Consider the following 12,511-nt stretch of genomic DNA (forward strand, 5'->3'; position numbering starts at 1 on the left):
TTAAGTAGATTCGTTAAGTATAAACTTTTCAGAAAGGACAGTACCCCCAACCATTCGAAGATTTAAAGTACTCCAACTGATTATGGGTTCTGTAAAGGTCAAAATACTATGGGAGACGATGGTTCATAATAACATATACCTATATTAACTTAAATATACATACATCCTTTTTGAGAACTACGCATATGGACTCCATACTATGGAGGTAAAAATCGATTGCTTCCATTCCGTAGAAAGTTCCTCCAGCTTTTTGGCCAAGTCATCGTGACTTACCAGTACGTTTGTTTTATTTTTATACGCCCTTACGTTTGTCAACAGTATTTAAGCTCCAACCAAGTAATTCTACCAACCATTCAGTGTTTGTTCGTGCAACGGGAAAGATAGTTTATGCATTAAATATTAGTAAATATTTTTAAAAATGGTGTGTGACGCAAAGTTTACAAAACAGACAGTGGAAACCGGAAAGGTTTTCATTGTCACAGGAGCCAATAGTGGCATCGGAAAGGAGACAGCTCTAGAAATTGCCAAAAGAGGAGGAACTGTCTATATGGCCTGCCGGGACTTAAATAGATCTGAAGAGATCCGGGTGGAAATAGAAAACATTTCGGGGAATTCAAATGTTTTCGTGAGAGAATTGGACTTGAGTTCTTTGGAATCGATTCGCCAGTTCGCAGAAAGGTAAGACACAATGCAAGACTAAAGGCCGAATTATTACTTATGTGTCATCAAACAGTTTCAAAAAAGAGCAGGATAAGCTCCACGTCCTGATCAACAATGCTGGGGTAATGCACACCCCAAAAACCCTTACTAAGGATGGGTTTGAATTGCAGTTGGGTGTTAATCACATCGGCCACTTTCTGCTCACTCATTTACTGTTGGATGTTTTAAAGGTTAATTGTTAACTGAACCATTACTAGTACTTATTAATATAAATATGTTTAATTTATTTTAGAAATCGGCGCCTAGTCGCATAGTCAACTTATCAAGCGCTGCCCATTTGCTTGGTTCCATCAATATGGATGACTTGAACAGTGAACAACCCTACAGTCGCATCGGAGCCTACAACCAAAGCAAACTGGCCAATGTTTTGTTCACCAGGGAGCTGGCAAGGAGGTTGGAAGGAACCGGTGTAACCGTCAATGCCGTACATCCAGGCGCCGTGAACACAGAACTGGCAAGGACTTGGAGCCCCGCCGTAAAGTGAGTTCAAATTAAGCTGCTAACTAAAGTGGATAATTTTTTCGTTTTCCATTTCGTAGGATTGCTTTAACTCCATTGATGTGGGCTTTTAAAACACCGAAAAGTGGAGCTCAAACTTCTCTTTATGCCGCACTGGATCCTGATCTGGAACTGGTTACTGGTCAGTACTTTAGCGGCTGCAAGCCAGCGAATGTGGCATCTGCTGCCAAGGACGATAAAACTTCACAGTTCTTGTGGTCTGAGAGCGAGAAGTGGACTGGGATCGAAGTATACTAAAAATTTATATTGAAATTGTGAAAAATTAATTGTTATGTTTTAAAATACATGATCAAAATATATCATTTCTAGTATTAAAAGACTAATTTGCTTACAATAATTCAACTAGTTTCAACAATTCAAATTCTGTATGAAATCGTAAAAACAAAATCTCTTTTTAAAGTCTTTTAAATGTTTTCTGGCTACGCCATAACTTGGCCTATATTTATCTGATCGCCGAATGTTATATCTTTCTGAGCATATCTTTTCGAGTACTATCGTTCTATATCAAAATTGGCACAACTAAAAGCTAACCCAATTTTCAAAATTTTTCAAAGGGGTAACATCATAATTTAACCAAAAATGTGCCAAAATTTTAATTTATAGATTTTCGCTATATTTTGTTGCCTATCGAAGAGGATAAAAGTCCTGATTCATAAACGATATTCTGTATTCAAGTATTCCATAAAAGGTATATCAAAAGTTAGGATTTTGACCAAAAGATGAATAGATAGGTCTATGTCAATAGTAGCTATAGTAACTTCTAATTATAGATCGAACACAATTGGTAAAACTACCTCGAATATTAGATATAGGGTGTATTGATAATTTCAAAAGCGCATATACATAGACTCGACAAAAACCCGTCTAGCTACCAAGTTAGCTAATCATTCATTCTCTCAGTACGTTAATTGACCAAGTTCTCTCTCAAATAGTGGATGGTAGTATTTAAGCGACTGCCAAGTTTGTCGGCTTCCCAATCTGTGGTTTCGCTTATGACTGGAAAGTAATATTAGCTATAATGCCATTTTGCGACGGAGAGTTTACCAAACAGACGGATGAAACCGGCAAGGTGTTCCTTGTCACGGGAGCCAATGCTGGAATCGGCAAGGAGACAGTGCTGGAGATAGCCAAGCGTGGAGGAACTGTCTTCATGGCCTGCCGGAATATGGAAAAGGCAAAACAGGCCCGGGAGGAAATAATTACTGCTACCAACAATCCAAACGTATTTGTAAGGCAGTTGGACCTTAGCTCTATGGACTCAATACGACAGTTTGCTGAAAAGTAAGGGAAAATAATTTTTTTTTAATATTTAACACAATAATTTGTATTATTTAAGTTTCAAAAAGGAGAGGGATACCCTCCACGTCCTTATTAACAATGCAGGAGTAATGGGCCTCCCGAGGACTTTGACAAAAGATGGTTTTGAAATGCAAATGGGTGTAAATCACATGGGTCATTTCCTGCTTACCCACTTGCTGCTGGATGTTTTAAAGGTAATTAATAGTATATTATTGAAAATTACTTTATATTATTAAATAATTTTTATTTAAATTAGAAATCAGCTCCCAGTAGGATAGTAAATGTTTCCAGTGCTTTACACGAGCAGGGAACTATCAATGTAGATGACCTGAACAGCGAAAAATCATATAGTCGATTCGGAGCCTACAATCAAAGTAAATTGGCCAACGTTTTGTTCACCAGGGAGCTGGCTAAGCGCCTGGAAGGAACCGGGGTCACTGTCAATGCCCTTCATCCAGGTGCCGTGGACACGGATCTAGTAGACTCCTGGCCCTCTGCTATGAAGTAGGTTGCAATAGTATAATTTGCATATTTTTTTTTAAATTTTGTTTTTAGGTTTTTATTAAAGCCTGCTGTATGGATGTTTTTTAAGACGCCAAAGAGTGGAGCTCAAACTTCTCTTTATGCTGCATTGGATCCGGATCTGGAAAAGGTAACTGGACAGTACTTTAGTGACTGTAAGCCCAAGGAAGTTTCAGCCGCTGCCAAGGACGAAAAGACAGCCAAGTTTTTGTGGGCAGAGAGCCAAAAATGGACAGGAATTAAGGAATGAGTTAACTTAACATTTTATATAATTTTTTGTTATCAACAATATTTGTTTTTATTTTCATTTACATGTATATTGCATCCCAGAATAAAGATTTAACACTACTATGATTTGTAATGCCCAAAGAGTATAAATATTCATCAATAGTTCTCTTATTTGGATTCTCGTAGTTTCGAATAGTATTCTCACAGTGACTCAGCACTTGGGGAGTCGCGTGCCCCGCCGCCCCACTTGATAGCGCCCCGGCGTAATTGTTTTCAAACATTTTTGTTTATATTCCGTGAGACTGAGCTGTTCGGAAACCTGGACAAATCAAAGCTGTTAGAATGTTTATTTAGTTTTATAATGTAAGACCGTGTTTAATGGGTGGAGCAGTAAAATTTCTGAGGTAGCGTTGAAGTCAACAACATTAGGTGACCTTGACGAGTGTAATTACTAACTTAATAATAGACCAGATATTCAGGTGCCACATAAAGGGCGGTTAACTTTAAGATACAATATCTTTTAAAGAATCGACAAACACGAACCAGAATTCTCTTTCGCTTTTCTCTTAATCCTAAAGCTCTTTTTCTCTTTGTACTGCTCTGAAAAATATCGCAATGTTCTCATAATCATTTGCGATAATATTTCTTTCTAGGTAGCGTTCAGTTGTATTTCAACAGCTGCTCGAACACATTTCCAGGCATTCTAATTGGCAAGTCAAATTGTCAACATCACACTGAAACTTAAAGACAGAAATAAATTCATAAAATGTGCATTTTCATTGACTGTCTACTGAGCCCAGTAATTCTGTGGCCGACCATAATCGCCTCGGCTATCTACTTCTTGAAGTAAGTCCTCGATTGATAGGAAATTTCCCACGAAATTATGAAATAACGAATGACAAAGCAATGCCTTGCAATGATTTGCACATAAATTAATTAATTGGCTGAATTTCAGGGAATATATGCAGGGCGGAAAGTTCACAAAGGTTACCAATGAAACCGGCAAAGTGTTCATTGTCACAGGAGCCAACACGGGAATCGGCAAGGAGACAGCCTTGGAGATTGCCCGTCGCGGTGGTACTGTCTATATGGCTTGCCGGGATATGAACCGGTGCGAGAAGGCCCGTAAAGAAATCGTCCAGGAGACTAATAACCAAAACGTCTTCTCACGCCAGTTGGATTTGAGTTCCCTGGACTCCATTCGAGAATTCGCAGCTGGGTAAGCACCGGCATGAATTTCTGTCACGTCCTCGTTTAATTTTTCCACTTTTAGCTTCTTAAAAGAGCAGGATAAGTTGCATGTCCTGATAAACAATGCCGGAGTGATGCGCTGTCCAAAAACCTTGACCAAAGATGGTTTCGAAATTCAATTGGGCGTTAACCACATCGGTCACTTCCTGTTAACCCACCTGTTGCTGGATGTACTAAAAGTAAATTAGGCTTATAGATAAAATAAAATTAGTACTCATCCTTTAAACTCTTTAGAAAACAGCTCCAAGCCGAATTGTGGTCGTGTCCAGCTTGGCCCACACCCGAGGCACTATTAACGTCAAAGACTTGAACAGCGAGAGGTCCTACGATGAGGGACTGGCCTATAGCCAAAGCAAATTGGCAAATGTTTTGTTCACCCGCGAATTGGCCAAGCGATTGGAGGGAACTGGTGTCACAGTTAACTCGCTGCATCCTGGCGTTGTAAGCACCGAGCTTGCTAGAAATTGGGCATTCTTCCAAACCAACCTAGCAAAGTAAGTTGATACCCTAGACATTTGAAACATTGGTTACTATTTTCTATCTAATAGGTATGTCATCAGGCCGGCGATTTGGCCTCTTATCAAGACTCCAAAAAGCGGAGCGCAGACCACGATTTACGCTGCATTGGACCCTGACCTGGAGAAGGTGACTGGCTTGTACTTTAGCGACTGCAAGCCTAAAGATGTGGCTCCTGCCGCCAAGGACGAAAAGACTGGAAAGTTCCTGTGGGAGGAAAGCGAAAAGTGGACAGGCTTGGGCAAATCCGAGTAGGGTTAGAAGAAGCATTTTATTCAACAGTAATACTAGCTGCTTTCCACGAGTATGTTAATTCAATAAATACATAATTGCCTAGCTTTCTTAAAGCGGTCTTCAGTTACAATAAGGTTCGTTTAGTATTGATAAGGATATTTTGGGAATACACTTAATTCGCCTTCTGCTCAGTGGTCCCCGCTGTTATGAACACCCGGGAGTGGAGGGCGTGTGTTGTGGGCTCCTTCTTTTCCGAAGCGTTAGTCACCGTGTTCACATATGTGTACTGCATGAAGAAACCTAGCACAACATCTGTGTTTGGGGACAGCTCTTCCGACGGAGTGAACTGCAGCCGAATAAGTACCTTGTTGCCCTTGCGCCACACAATAAACTTCGGTTCCTCTGTCGGCAGCTGAACGTATTCATCAAACTCCTTGGAATCGTCCCGCTGGCTCAACACAAACTCGCTTTCAAGTGGAACAATGGGAGCATTGGAGATATCTTTTACTTCCCGTGTCACCTCCCGTGTGGAGTTCTGCCTAGCTAGATTTACACCTTTTATTACTGGCGTTGCAGTATCCTGTTCTTCCTTAGGGCCTTGATTTTCCGCGTTGAATTCCCCCTCCTCGGATGGCGCATCTGTCAGCAAACTGATGGTCATATCGTACATAGTTGGATTGGTAAACTTCAGCAAAATAGCGTTGCTCTTCCCGGCTACCAAAGGCTGCTCGCAACGGACCATGACGACCTCAGGGACGTGACAGCTGGCAAAGAGCTGGATGCGGTACTTTATCGAAGTAGGATGGTACTCCGGCTTGATCAGATTATGCTCGCACTGACGACAACGAAGCGAACGCTTGATCCACAACGAGCGGCGCTGTGGGTACAGCTTGCTGACTGACGTCGGCTGCTCTGCGGGCTGGCTGTGACGCTGAGCAATGGTGGTCACATTACGAAGATTCAACGGCTCGGTAAAGATTTCCGCAGGCAGTTCCTCTACCTCCGACGTTGCCTCCGCTGGCGTGATCACAGGCCTCGGTTTTGGAAGGGTCTTTTCGGTCCAACCAATCTGACGACGAATCATGGAAACGGTGAGGCCAGTACGATCCGTTAGACTGGGAAACTTGGGCTGTTTTGGGGCTTTGCGGCGCAAAAAATCCATTTTCTCCTGCTTATCCTGAAGCACTACAGCTTGGAAATACTCCACTAGGGTATTAAAGCGCGCCTGGTACAAGCATTCGTTGTCAGGCCAGGTCCCAGTGGCCACGCCCTGGTCGGGAATTCCCACGTCGCGCGTTGTCCAACGACAGGACAGGCACGAGAGGTAGTACATCTTCTTGGTTGTTGGCACAGCCGAGGGCTTGCTGCTTGCCGGAGCAGCGGGAGCTGCAGCTGCTCCTCCAACGCTTTCACCCTCCTTGGTGTCCTTGGGTTCTTCAGTCTTACGAACCACTGGCACAGTCGTGGCTCTGGCGGACAAAGTGTGCTGGCAGCAGGGACATTCAAAGCAGTTGGCGCAACAGTTCTTCCTGTGACGGGCCTCCGTCGATGGGATGTTCTCCAAGCAGTTGGAGCAAAAGTGGGACTCGATTTCGTGGCAGACGCACAACCCACAGCGCAGCTTCGGGCAGTGACGGCAGAAGAAGAGCTTATTGATCGGGTTGAGGACGCCGCAGGAGCACGCATACTTGACGGGACTCGGTTGCATGAAGCTCATCTTGGCTGGTGTTAATAACTATTTACCCGATTTCTTTGTAAATTTGCAAATTTCTCTTCTTCTTGCCGAATGACGATATTCTTGGCCAACAGTCTGGCAGCATCACACCAGTGATGCCAAGCTATTGTCAAGTTTAAAAAAAAAAGGTAAAAAACGGGATGTTTGATTATTTATCAGATAAAACAGTTAAAATAAGTTAGAAAAAGAATATTTTCCCAAAAATAAACACAAATTGGAATCACTGCAGTATTCTTATCCAAGTTGAAAACCGCATTCAATTCTTAATCAGTCTGGCAGCATTCCTTGAAAATCAAACTCGGTATGGCGGTTATTTTTGAGGCTTTCAAATATATTGTCAGAAAATAGTTTGGTTTTTTGTGTTTGAAGTTGTTACTATTGTTCTTCTTATTTAAGTGATTTTAAAATTAAAACTTTTCGTTAAATAACTATAACTCTAGTAAAACATTAGTGCAAAACTTGTATTTTTCTGACGACACATTTTATTTATGTTCATTAAATATAATGAAAATAAATATTTACTTTGAATAATTTTTTCACATTCAATTCTTTTATAATAATAAGTTATTTATTGCAAATATTTACTGATTCAAAAATTATTTTGCGGAAGTGAAAATGGAATTCATTAACATACTTTCGTTTACAAAGGTTCTATTTTAATTGCTCACATCACCCAATAAAATTTGATTGTACAACAATTTCGCCGTTTAAAGGAACATACACAAGTGTAAATAGAAGTAAAAGCTATTTTGATTTTATTTAAGCCCCTAAGTGGTCAATTAGCACCGATTCGCCATATTTAATAGACATTCTACGGATGATCAAGTTCGATTGGGGGTGGGCGTAATAAACAACAGCATAAGCTGCTAACTGACAACTCCAGATGTAAAATTCGTTCATTTAAAATCTTATGGATCACCGCTCGAAATAATACAAGGCTTAGATAAAATTTGAAAACCGCATCGAACCAGATAGGAGAAATGATAAATATTTTGCGGTAAAGTTAAAATTACAATTTGGGCATTTGCGTCGCCACGACTTTCCAAAAATAAACTTTAATTTCGGATTCACGATTGAAAACGTAGGTTGCAACCGCAGAAATAAGCAAGGTATATGTTAGAAATTATTTCATATATTTGGTTTTACATTAGGCGATATTTTTGGGTATATACATAAATATAATTTGGTAATATTTTGGTGAACGCGTATAAAAAATAGGTAACAGTATAAGGTACTTTTTGGTGTGGTGGCCACGCGACTAATACTACATCTAAGCCTATAACATCCTCAGTCTGTACTCTCAGTCCCGGCGGAAAGAGAACCGGCCCATTTAACCAAAGAAGTTGGGCACGAACAGCTTCTTGCGCTTGGTCTTTGTCTGTCGGACTCGCACAATTGGAGTGAACTTCACATTCGAGGGCAGTGATCCTCCCTGCGAGCTGCCATCTTCACGACGGGTGTAGACTCCGGAGGTGGAAACGGGGGCGATGTACCCATCATCGACGTAGTAGTACCCTGGGTTCAGTTTCTTTAGACGATTGTCAGTCAGTGGCTTCCCGTAGGTCAGGGCATAGGAGCTGCCGCTGTCGGTGTCGTAGGCCTCGTAGCTATCCAGGTCATAATAAGTGGGCTTGGCACTGCTCTCGGACACTTTGCAGATGATGATGCTGATCAGCAGGCAGACATACGAGTACAATTGCTGAAGAGAAGAATACCAGGGTAAGCTGAATTCTACCAAAGATCCAAGATTTGCGGATGCTTACCTTAAGATCCATTGTAAGAGTTTAAGTTTGATATATGGTTTTAAAAGTTGAATTTGCTGTTTAATCCGTGGTGGACCAGGTTGGTAGTATTATCCTTTGTGGGGTTGGCTGTGATTGCTTTGAACGTCGGATGAGTTCTGTGTGCTTTGCTGCGAAGAACGCTTCCTTTATATACGCACCTGCCGCCATATTCGCACCCAAATGTGAAAATTTACTCTCAGGCCGAGCCGATGCTCCAGCTCCATCTCCATGGCATGACGCAAGTCTGGAGGAAACGCACGTCGCCGGCTGCGACAAATTTCGAAGCTCTGCCCGTATTTTTGGTTGACGCGTCTGGCTTTTGCGCATGCGCCTAGTCTGTGACATCAAACGGGGCGTTTTTTGGGATCTGTTTTGCGACTGTGGTCTTTTGTCTTATCTCTATGTGATTCAGGTGGTCGAAAGGCTCTAATTGCCAGGTGCACTGTTTCGGTTAGCATGGCGAGGGGCCAGTTTGATTCGGAAAAGTTTATAGTATGCGGAAAGATACGGACTCCCTAAAATTCCCCATAGTCTGAGATGGGTCTCTAATTAGTAATTAAGAATTATTAATCAGACCAACCATAAAAATTTCCCACACTTTACAAATTTATAATCATTAGCATTATAATTTTTGGGAAACATTTATGGGTGAAAGGCTTGTGGGATACTGGGGCGTATGAGTAATTTGTGTACCAGGCGCTCTGATCGCCGGGGTGGTAATTTTTGTGCGGTCACACGTTGAGTCTAAATCCAGACTTTGAAATATCGTTGTAATGAAATTCCGAATATTTATCATAAATCAGCATAGACACGCAAATAAGCCAAATGTTTAAAAATACAGCTCACACGTTAAAAATAACTAACCGCAATGGTTCATGCGGCGGTTAATCAATATTTCGTGAAAATGCGGCCAGCTGACTCAGGAAGTGAGACATTTTTCTAGAAAAATATCCAACGTTTGACTTGAGGGAGCAATAAAACAATTAGCAAATATATTCGACCAAGTCTTCGGTTTGCAATTTAAAATCAGGCCCCAAAAAGGGCATGCCTCTGGGGCTCGAGCTCGGAGGTGAATCAGGAGAGGCAAAGACCTCTTTGGGACCACCAGACATTTGTAATTCATTGATAATAGACCTCAGGAAAATACCTAATCTTGGACCAAAACAATTCACACTTAATTATCAAAAAATTGTTTCGGAAAGTTGCTGTCGTAAATATAAACTCGCTAATTAAATAAATTTATACAATTATATAAATAAAAATACGATGCAGACTGCCGGGGGAAGCAACTCACAGCACAGATACATATTCAGTTGTTTTCCACAAATTTACCTTTTCCCAAGAGTGTAAATATTTTTGCAAAATCCAAATACTGTCAACAACAACAGAAAGGTGCGAGATTTGCCGGTGATAAAGGAAACATAAACAATCCAGTTGAATTCAGATCGCATTACGTATACGCACGATTGGCTGCACTGCAGTTTTGTTTAAGAGCCCCTCTGGAGGCACGTTTCCAGCACGTTTTTAGACGCACCCACTCAACCGGATTGGGGATCTTGAGCTATGGTGCCAAATTTCATACACCTTGTCTAATTCATGCAAGAAGTGCGACAAACATCTTGCAGTCTTACCAATACCCCCATTATAAGTCGCTGATCATCTGCCGGACGACTGCTTAGAAAATTTCCTCAGACTTGATTTCTTTGTTAGGCCAATGTGCGAATATAAACAGCTAAATTTGCGCCCTGCAATATTTTAATATTTACTGTGGCCCATTGTTCACTTATTTAATTGCCACTTTTACCAATTTTAACCTGGTGTGACTTGGCAATACGAAAAGTTATGGAAATTTTTATGTCTGCCACCTAGGGGATCAATGGATTCCGTTTGTTGGTGTTTATTTTTCGAGACATGAGAAGCGTCCTCGGATGCTTCTTGATCGCAAAACAGAATTAGTTCCTGCCCAAAATGGAGCACATATAGGAGGGTTTTATAATTTGTTTTATGACTGAAAAATCAACCGGAACAGGGGCAAACATTTGCGTGGCGTGCAAAATTCTTGATCTCCTAACCGATAAGCCAAATAGGCTGAAAAACAAGGGAACCGAAAACCATTGGCAAGGTGTGCAAATATTTAGCTGGTAATCTATTTAGCATATATTTACATATGATAAACCCAAAAACCGAGAAGCACATTTGTTATGGTTGAGTGGATTTCGTGGCACGACCGATCAATTGATCCATTTGGTCCCTCTGGGGAAGATTCGCAGAGTCGATGGCCCAAATTGCGCAGGCCGGAAGAGGAAACCCAGCTTGTAACTGGCCTTCGCAACAGACGCTTACAAATCAACAAATCTATCGACTTCCTTGTTTACAAAAATAGTTTGAATAGTGACTCGAATGTGAGAGCGTAAGCCTCACATTAGCAGCTAATGTGTGAATCGCCATCCAGTAAATAGCGTCCTCACGTACACATTTCCCCGAAGCAAGGGATGATCCATCGGAAAAGTAAGATTTTCTTTCATCTCTTCTAAACAACAGGACACGGAGTGGCATTTAGTGCGTCACTCGCATTTTAACACTCAATTAACAGACGCAGATGTGTCCCCAAAGGGGTGCCCGCTATTAGTTAAAATTAAGCTCTTATTAGCGGCCCGTCTAATGAAACGTCGACTGCGCACGCTTGCTGTTTGAGGAACGTTTTTGAAACGTGTTTTCGGCAAACATGTGTCCACATCACAAGATCCATCTCGTATAATTCATCTTCATTCATTAAGCTTATGATAACTTATAAAAGCAACAAGTAAAAATAGGATGCTGGAGAAGCGGCTACTTCTTTTGCTTGAGCAGTAGATGACCCTTGGGTTTCAGCTTATTCTGCAAGATGCGTTGTTTCTCGGCTTCGGCTTCCGTTTTCAGTCGTTCGTGCCGTTCCTTGGCAAAGTCCAGTTCTCCACTCAGTTCCACGATCTTGGCGGCAATTTCTTGTTGCTTCAGCAGACGCCTTTTCTGATTGGCCTATCAAACAATGAATTTAACGTATATAGAATAACTACATAGGTGTCGATCTATGGAATTCTTACCCCCAGTGGAGTTGGTCGTCCATCTAAAAAGGTGTAATCGGGCATGTTGGTTAGGGGACCAAAGGCATTGGGGTTTTCAGGCAATCCTCTTCCTGCACGCCACTTTTGGTCAATAGAACGTACAGAGGTGACAGCCAAACTTCTCTGAACTGTTTTAAAGAATGTATATCTTGTTAATTATTCTATGTTTAGATTATTGCTGTCATGAATGGTTTTATGAAAGCAGAACAATTCCATGAATTAAACAATTTCAGGTTCGTCAAGAGGAGTTTACCCGTCAATGAGGCAGTATTAGCCAAACAGATCTTGGTTATTTGTAGCATATTTTTATAAAAACCGACAAAAACTTGAAAATCTAATCACATAACCAAAAAACAGCTGTTAGTTGCGCTTAACAGACCGATAACAATGATAACGATTAATTCGAGCCCTATCAGACTGCGTTGCCAGACAACTTTATAAACATGTCTTGAATTTCAAAAAAATAAAAAATATACACAAATAAAAGTAAAGGAAAATGTCGAAGATTCCCTATTCATTTTTAAAATTAGTTTCAAGTCCTTTATAGGAAAAAACTGCTTTCTAATCACTTCGATAAATGGTATACAAATTAGAGGTGT

General features: G+C 41.1%; 6 protein-coding genes across 6 annotated transcripts; 3 read left to right on the top strand and 3 right to left on the bottom strand.

Moving 5' to 3' along the window:
* The first annotated feature begins 336 nt into the window (after positions 1-336).
* Positions 337-1,538, top strand: LOC6496035 (retinol dehydrogenase 12). Its single transcript, XM_001960052.4, has 4 exons — positions 337-678; positions 734-890; positions 953-1,200; positions 1,260-1,538. Exons 1-4 carry the CDS (start codon positions 419-421, stop codon positions 1,474-1,476), a joined length of 882 nt encoding a protein of 293 aa, XP_001960088.2. The 5' UTR covers positions 337-418; the 3' UTR covers positions 1,477-1,538.
* A 672-nt stretch (positions 1,539-2,210) lies between these two features.
* LOC26515598 (retinol dehydrogenase 12) lies at positions 2,211-3,421 on the top strand. Its single transcript, XM_014908658.3, has 4 exons — positions 2,211-2,520; positions 2,576-2,732; positions 2,795-3,042; positions 3,094-3,421. Exons 1-4 carry the CDS (start codon positions 2,258-2,260, stop codon positions 3,308-3,310), a joined length of 885 nt encoding a protein of 294 aa, XP_014764144.1. The 5' UTR covers positions 2,211-2,257; the 3' UTR covers positions 3,311-3,421.
* Positions 3,422-3,948: 527 nt separating this feature from the next.
* Positions 3,949-5,419, top strand: LOC6496036 (retinol dehydrogenase 13). The gene is made up of 5 exons (XM_001960053.4): positions 3,949-4,134; positions 4,244-4,507; positions 4,562-4,718; positions 4,774-5,033; positions 5,088-5,419. The coding sequence occupies exons 1-5, from the start codon at positions 4,055-4,057 to the stop codon at positions 5,308-5,310; spliced, it is 984 nt and encodes a 327-aa protein (XP_001960089.1). The 5' UTR covers positions 3,949-4,054; the 3' UTR covers positions 5,311-5,419.
* Positions 5,308-7,110, bottom strand: LOC6494568 (dynactin subunit 4). Its single transcript, XM_001960054.4, has one exon. It carries the CDS (start codon positions 7,004-7,006, stop codon positions 5,462-5,464), a length of 1,545 nt encoding a protein of 514 aa, XP_001960090.1. The 5' UTR covers positions 7,007-7,110; the 3' UTR covers positions 5,308-5,461.
* Positions 7,111-8,136: 1,026 nt separating this feature from the next.
* LOC6494566 lies at positions 8,137-8,951 on the bottom strand. The gene is made up of 2 exons (XM_001960055.4): positions 8,788-8,951; positions 8,137-8,723 (listed from the first exon to the last, which is right to left on the bottom strand). The coding sequence occupies exons 1-2, from the start codon at positions 8,797-8,799 to the stop codon at positions 8,355-8,357; spliced, it is 381 nt and encodes a 126-aa protein (XP_001960091.1). The 5' UTR covers positions 8,800-8,951; the 3' UTR covers positions 8,137-8,354.
* Positions 8,952-11,538: 2,587 nt separating this feature from the next.
* Positions 11,539-12,322, bottom strand: LOC6494565 (39S ribosomal protein L52, mitochondrial). The gene is made up of 3 exons (XM_001960056.4): positions 12,166-12,322; positions 11,892-12,040; positions 11,539-11,826 (listed from the first exon to the last, which is right to left on the bottom strand). The coding sequence occupies exons 1-3, from the start codon at positions 12,212-12,214 to the stop codon at positions 11,638-11,640; spliced, it is 387 nt and encodes a 128-aa protein (XP_001960092.1). The 5' UTR covers positions 12,215-12,322; the 3' UTR covers positions 11,539-11,637.
* Between the last annotated feature and the right edge of the window lie 189 nt (positions 12,323-12,511).

The sequence above is a fragment of the Drosophila ananassae genome, chromosome 3L (assembly GCF_017639315.1).
Source record: "Drosophila ananassae strain 14024-0371.13 chromosome 3L, ASM1763931v2, whole genome shotgun sequence".
Classification (NCBI taxonomy): Eukaryota; Metazoa; Arthropoda; class Insecta; order Diptera; family Drosophilidae; genus Drosophila; species Drosophila ananassae.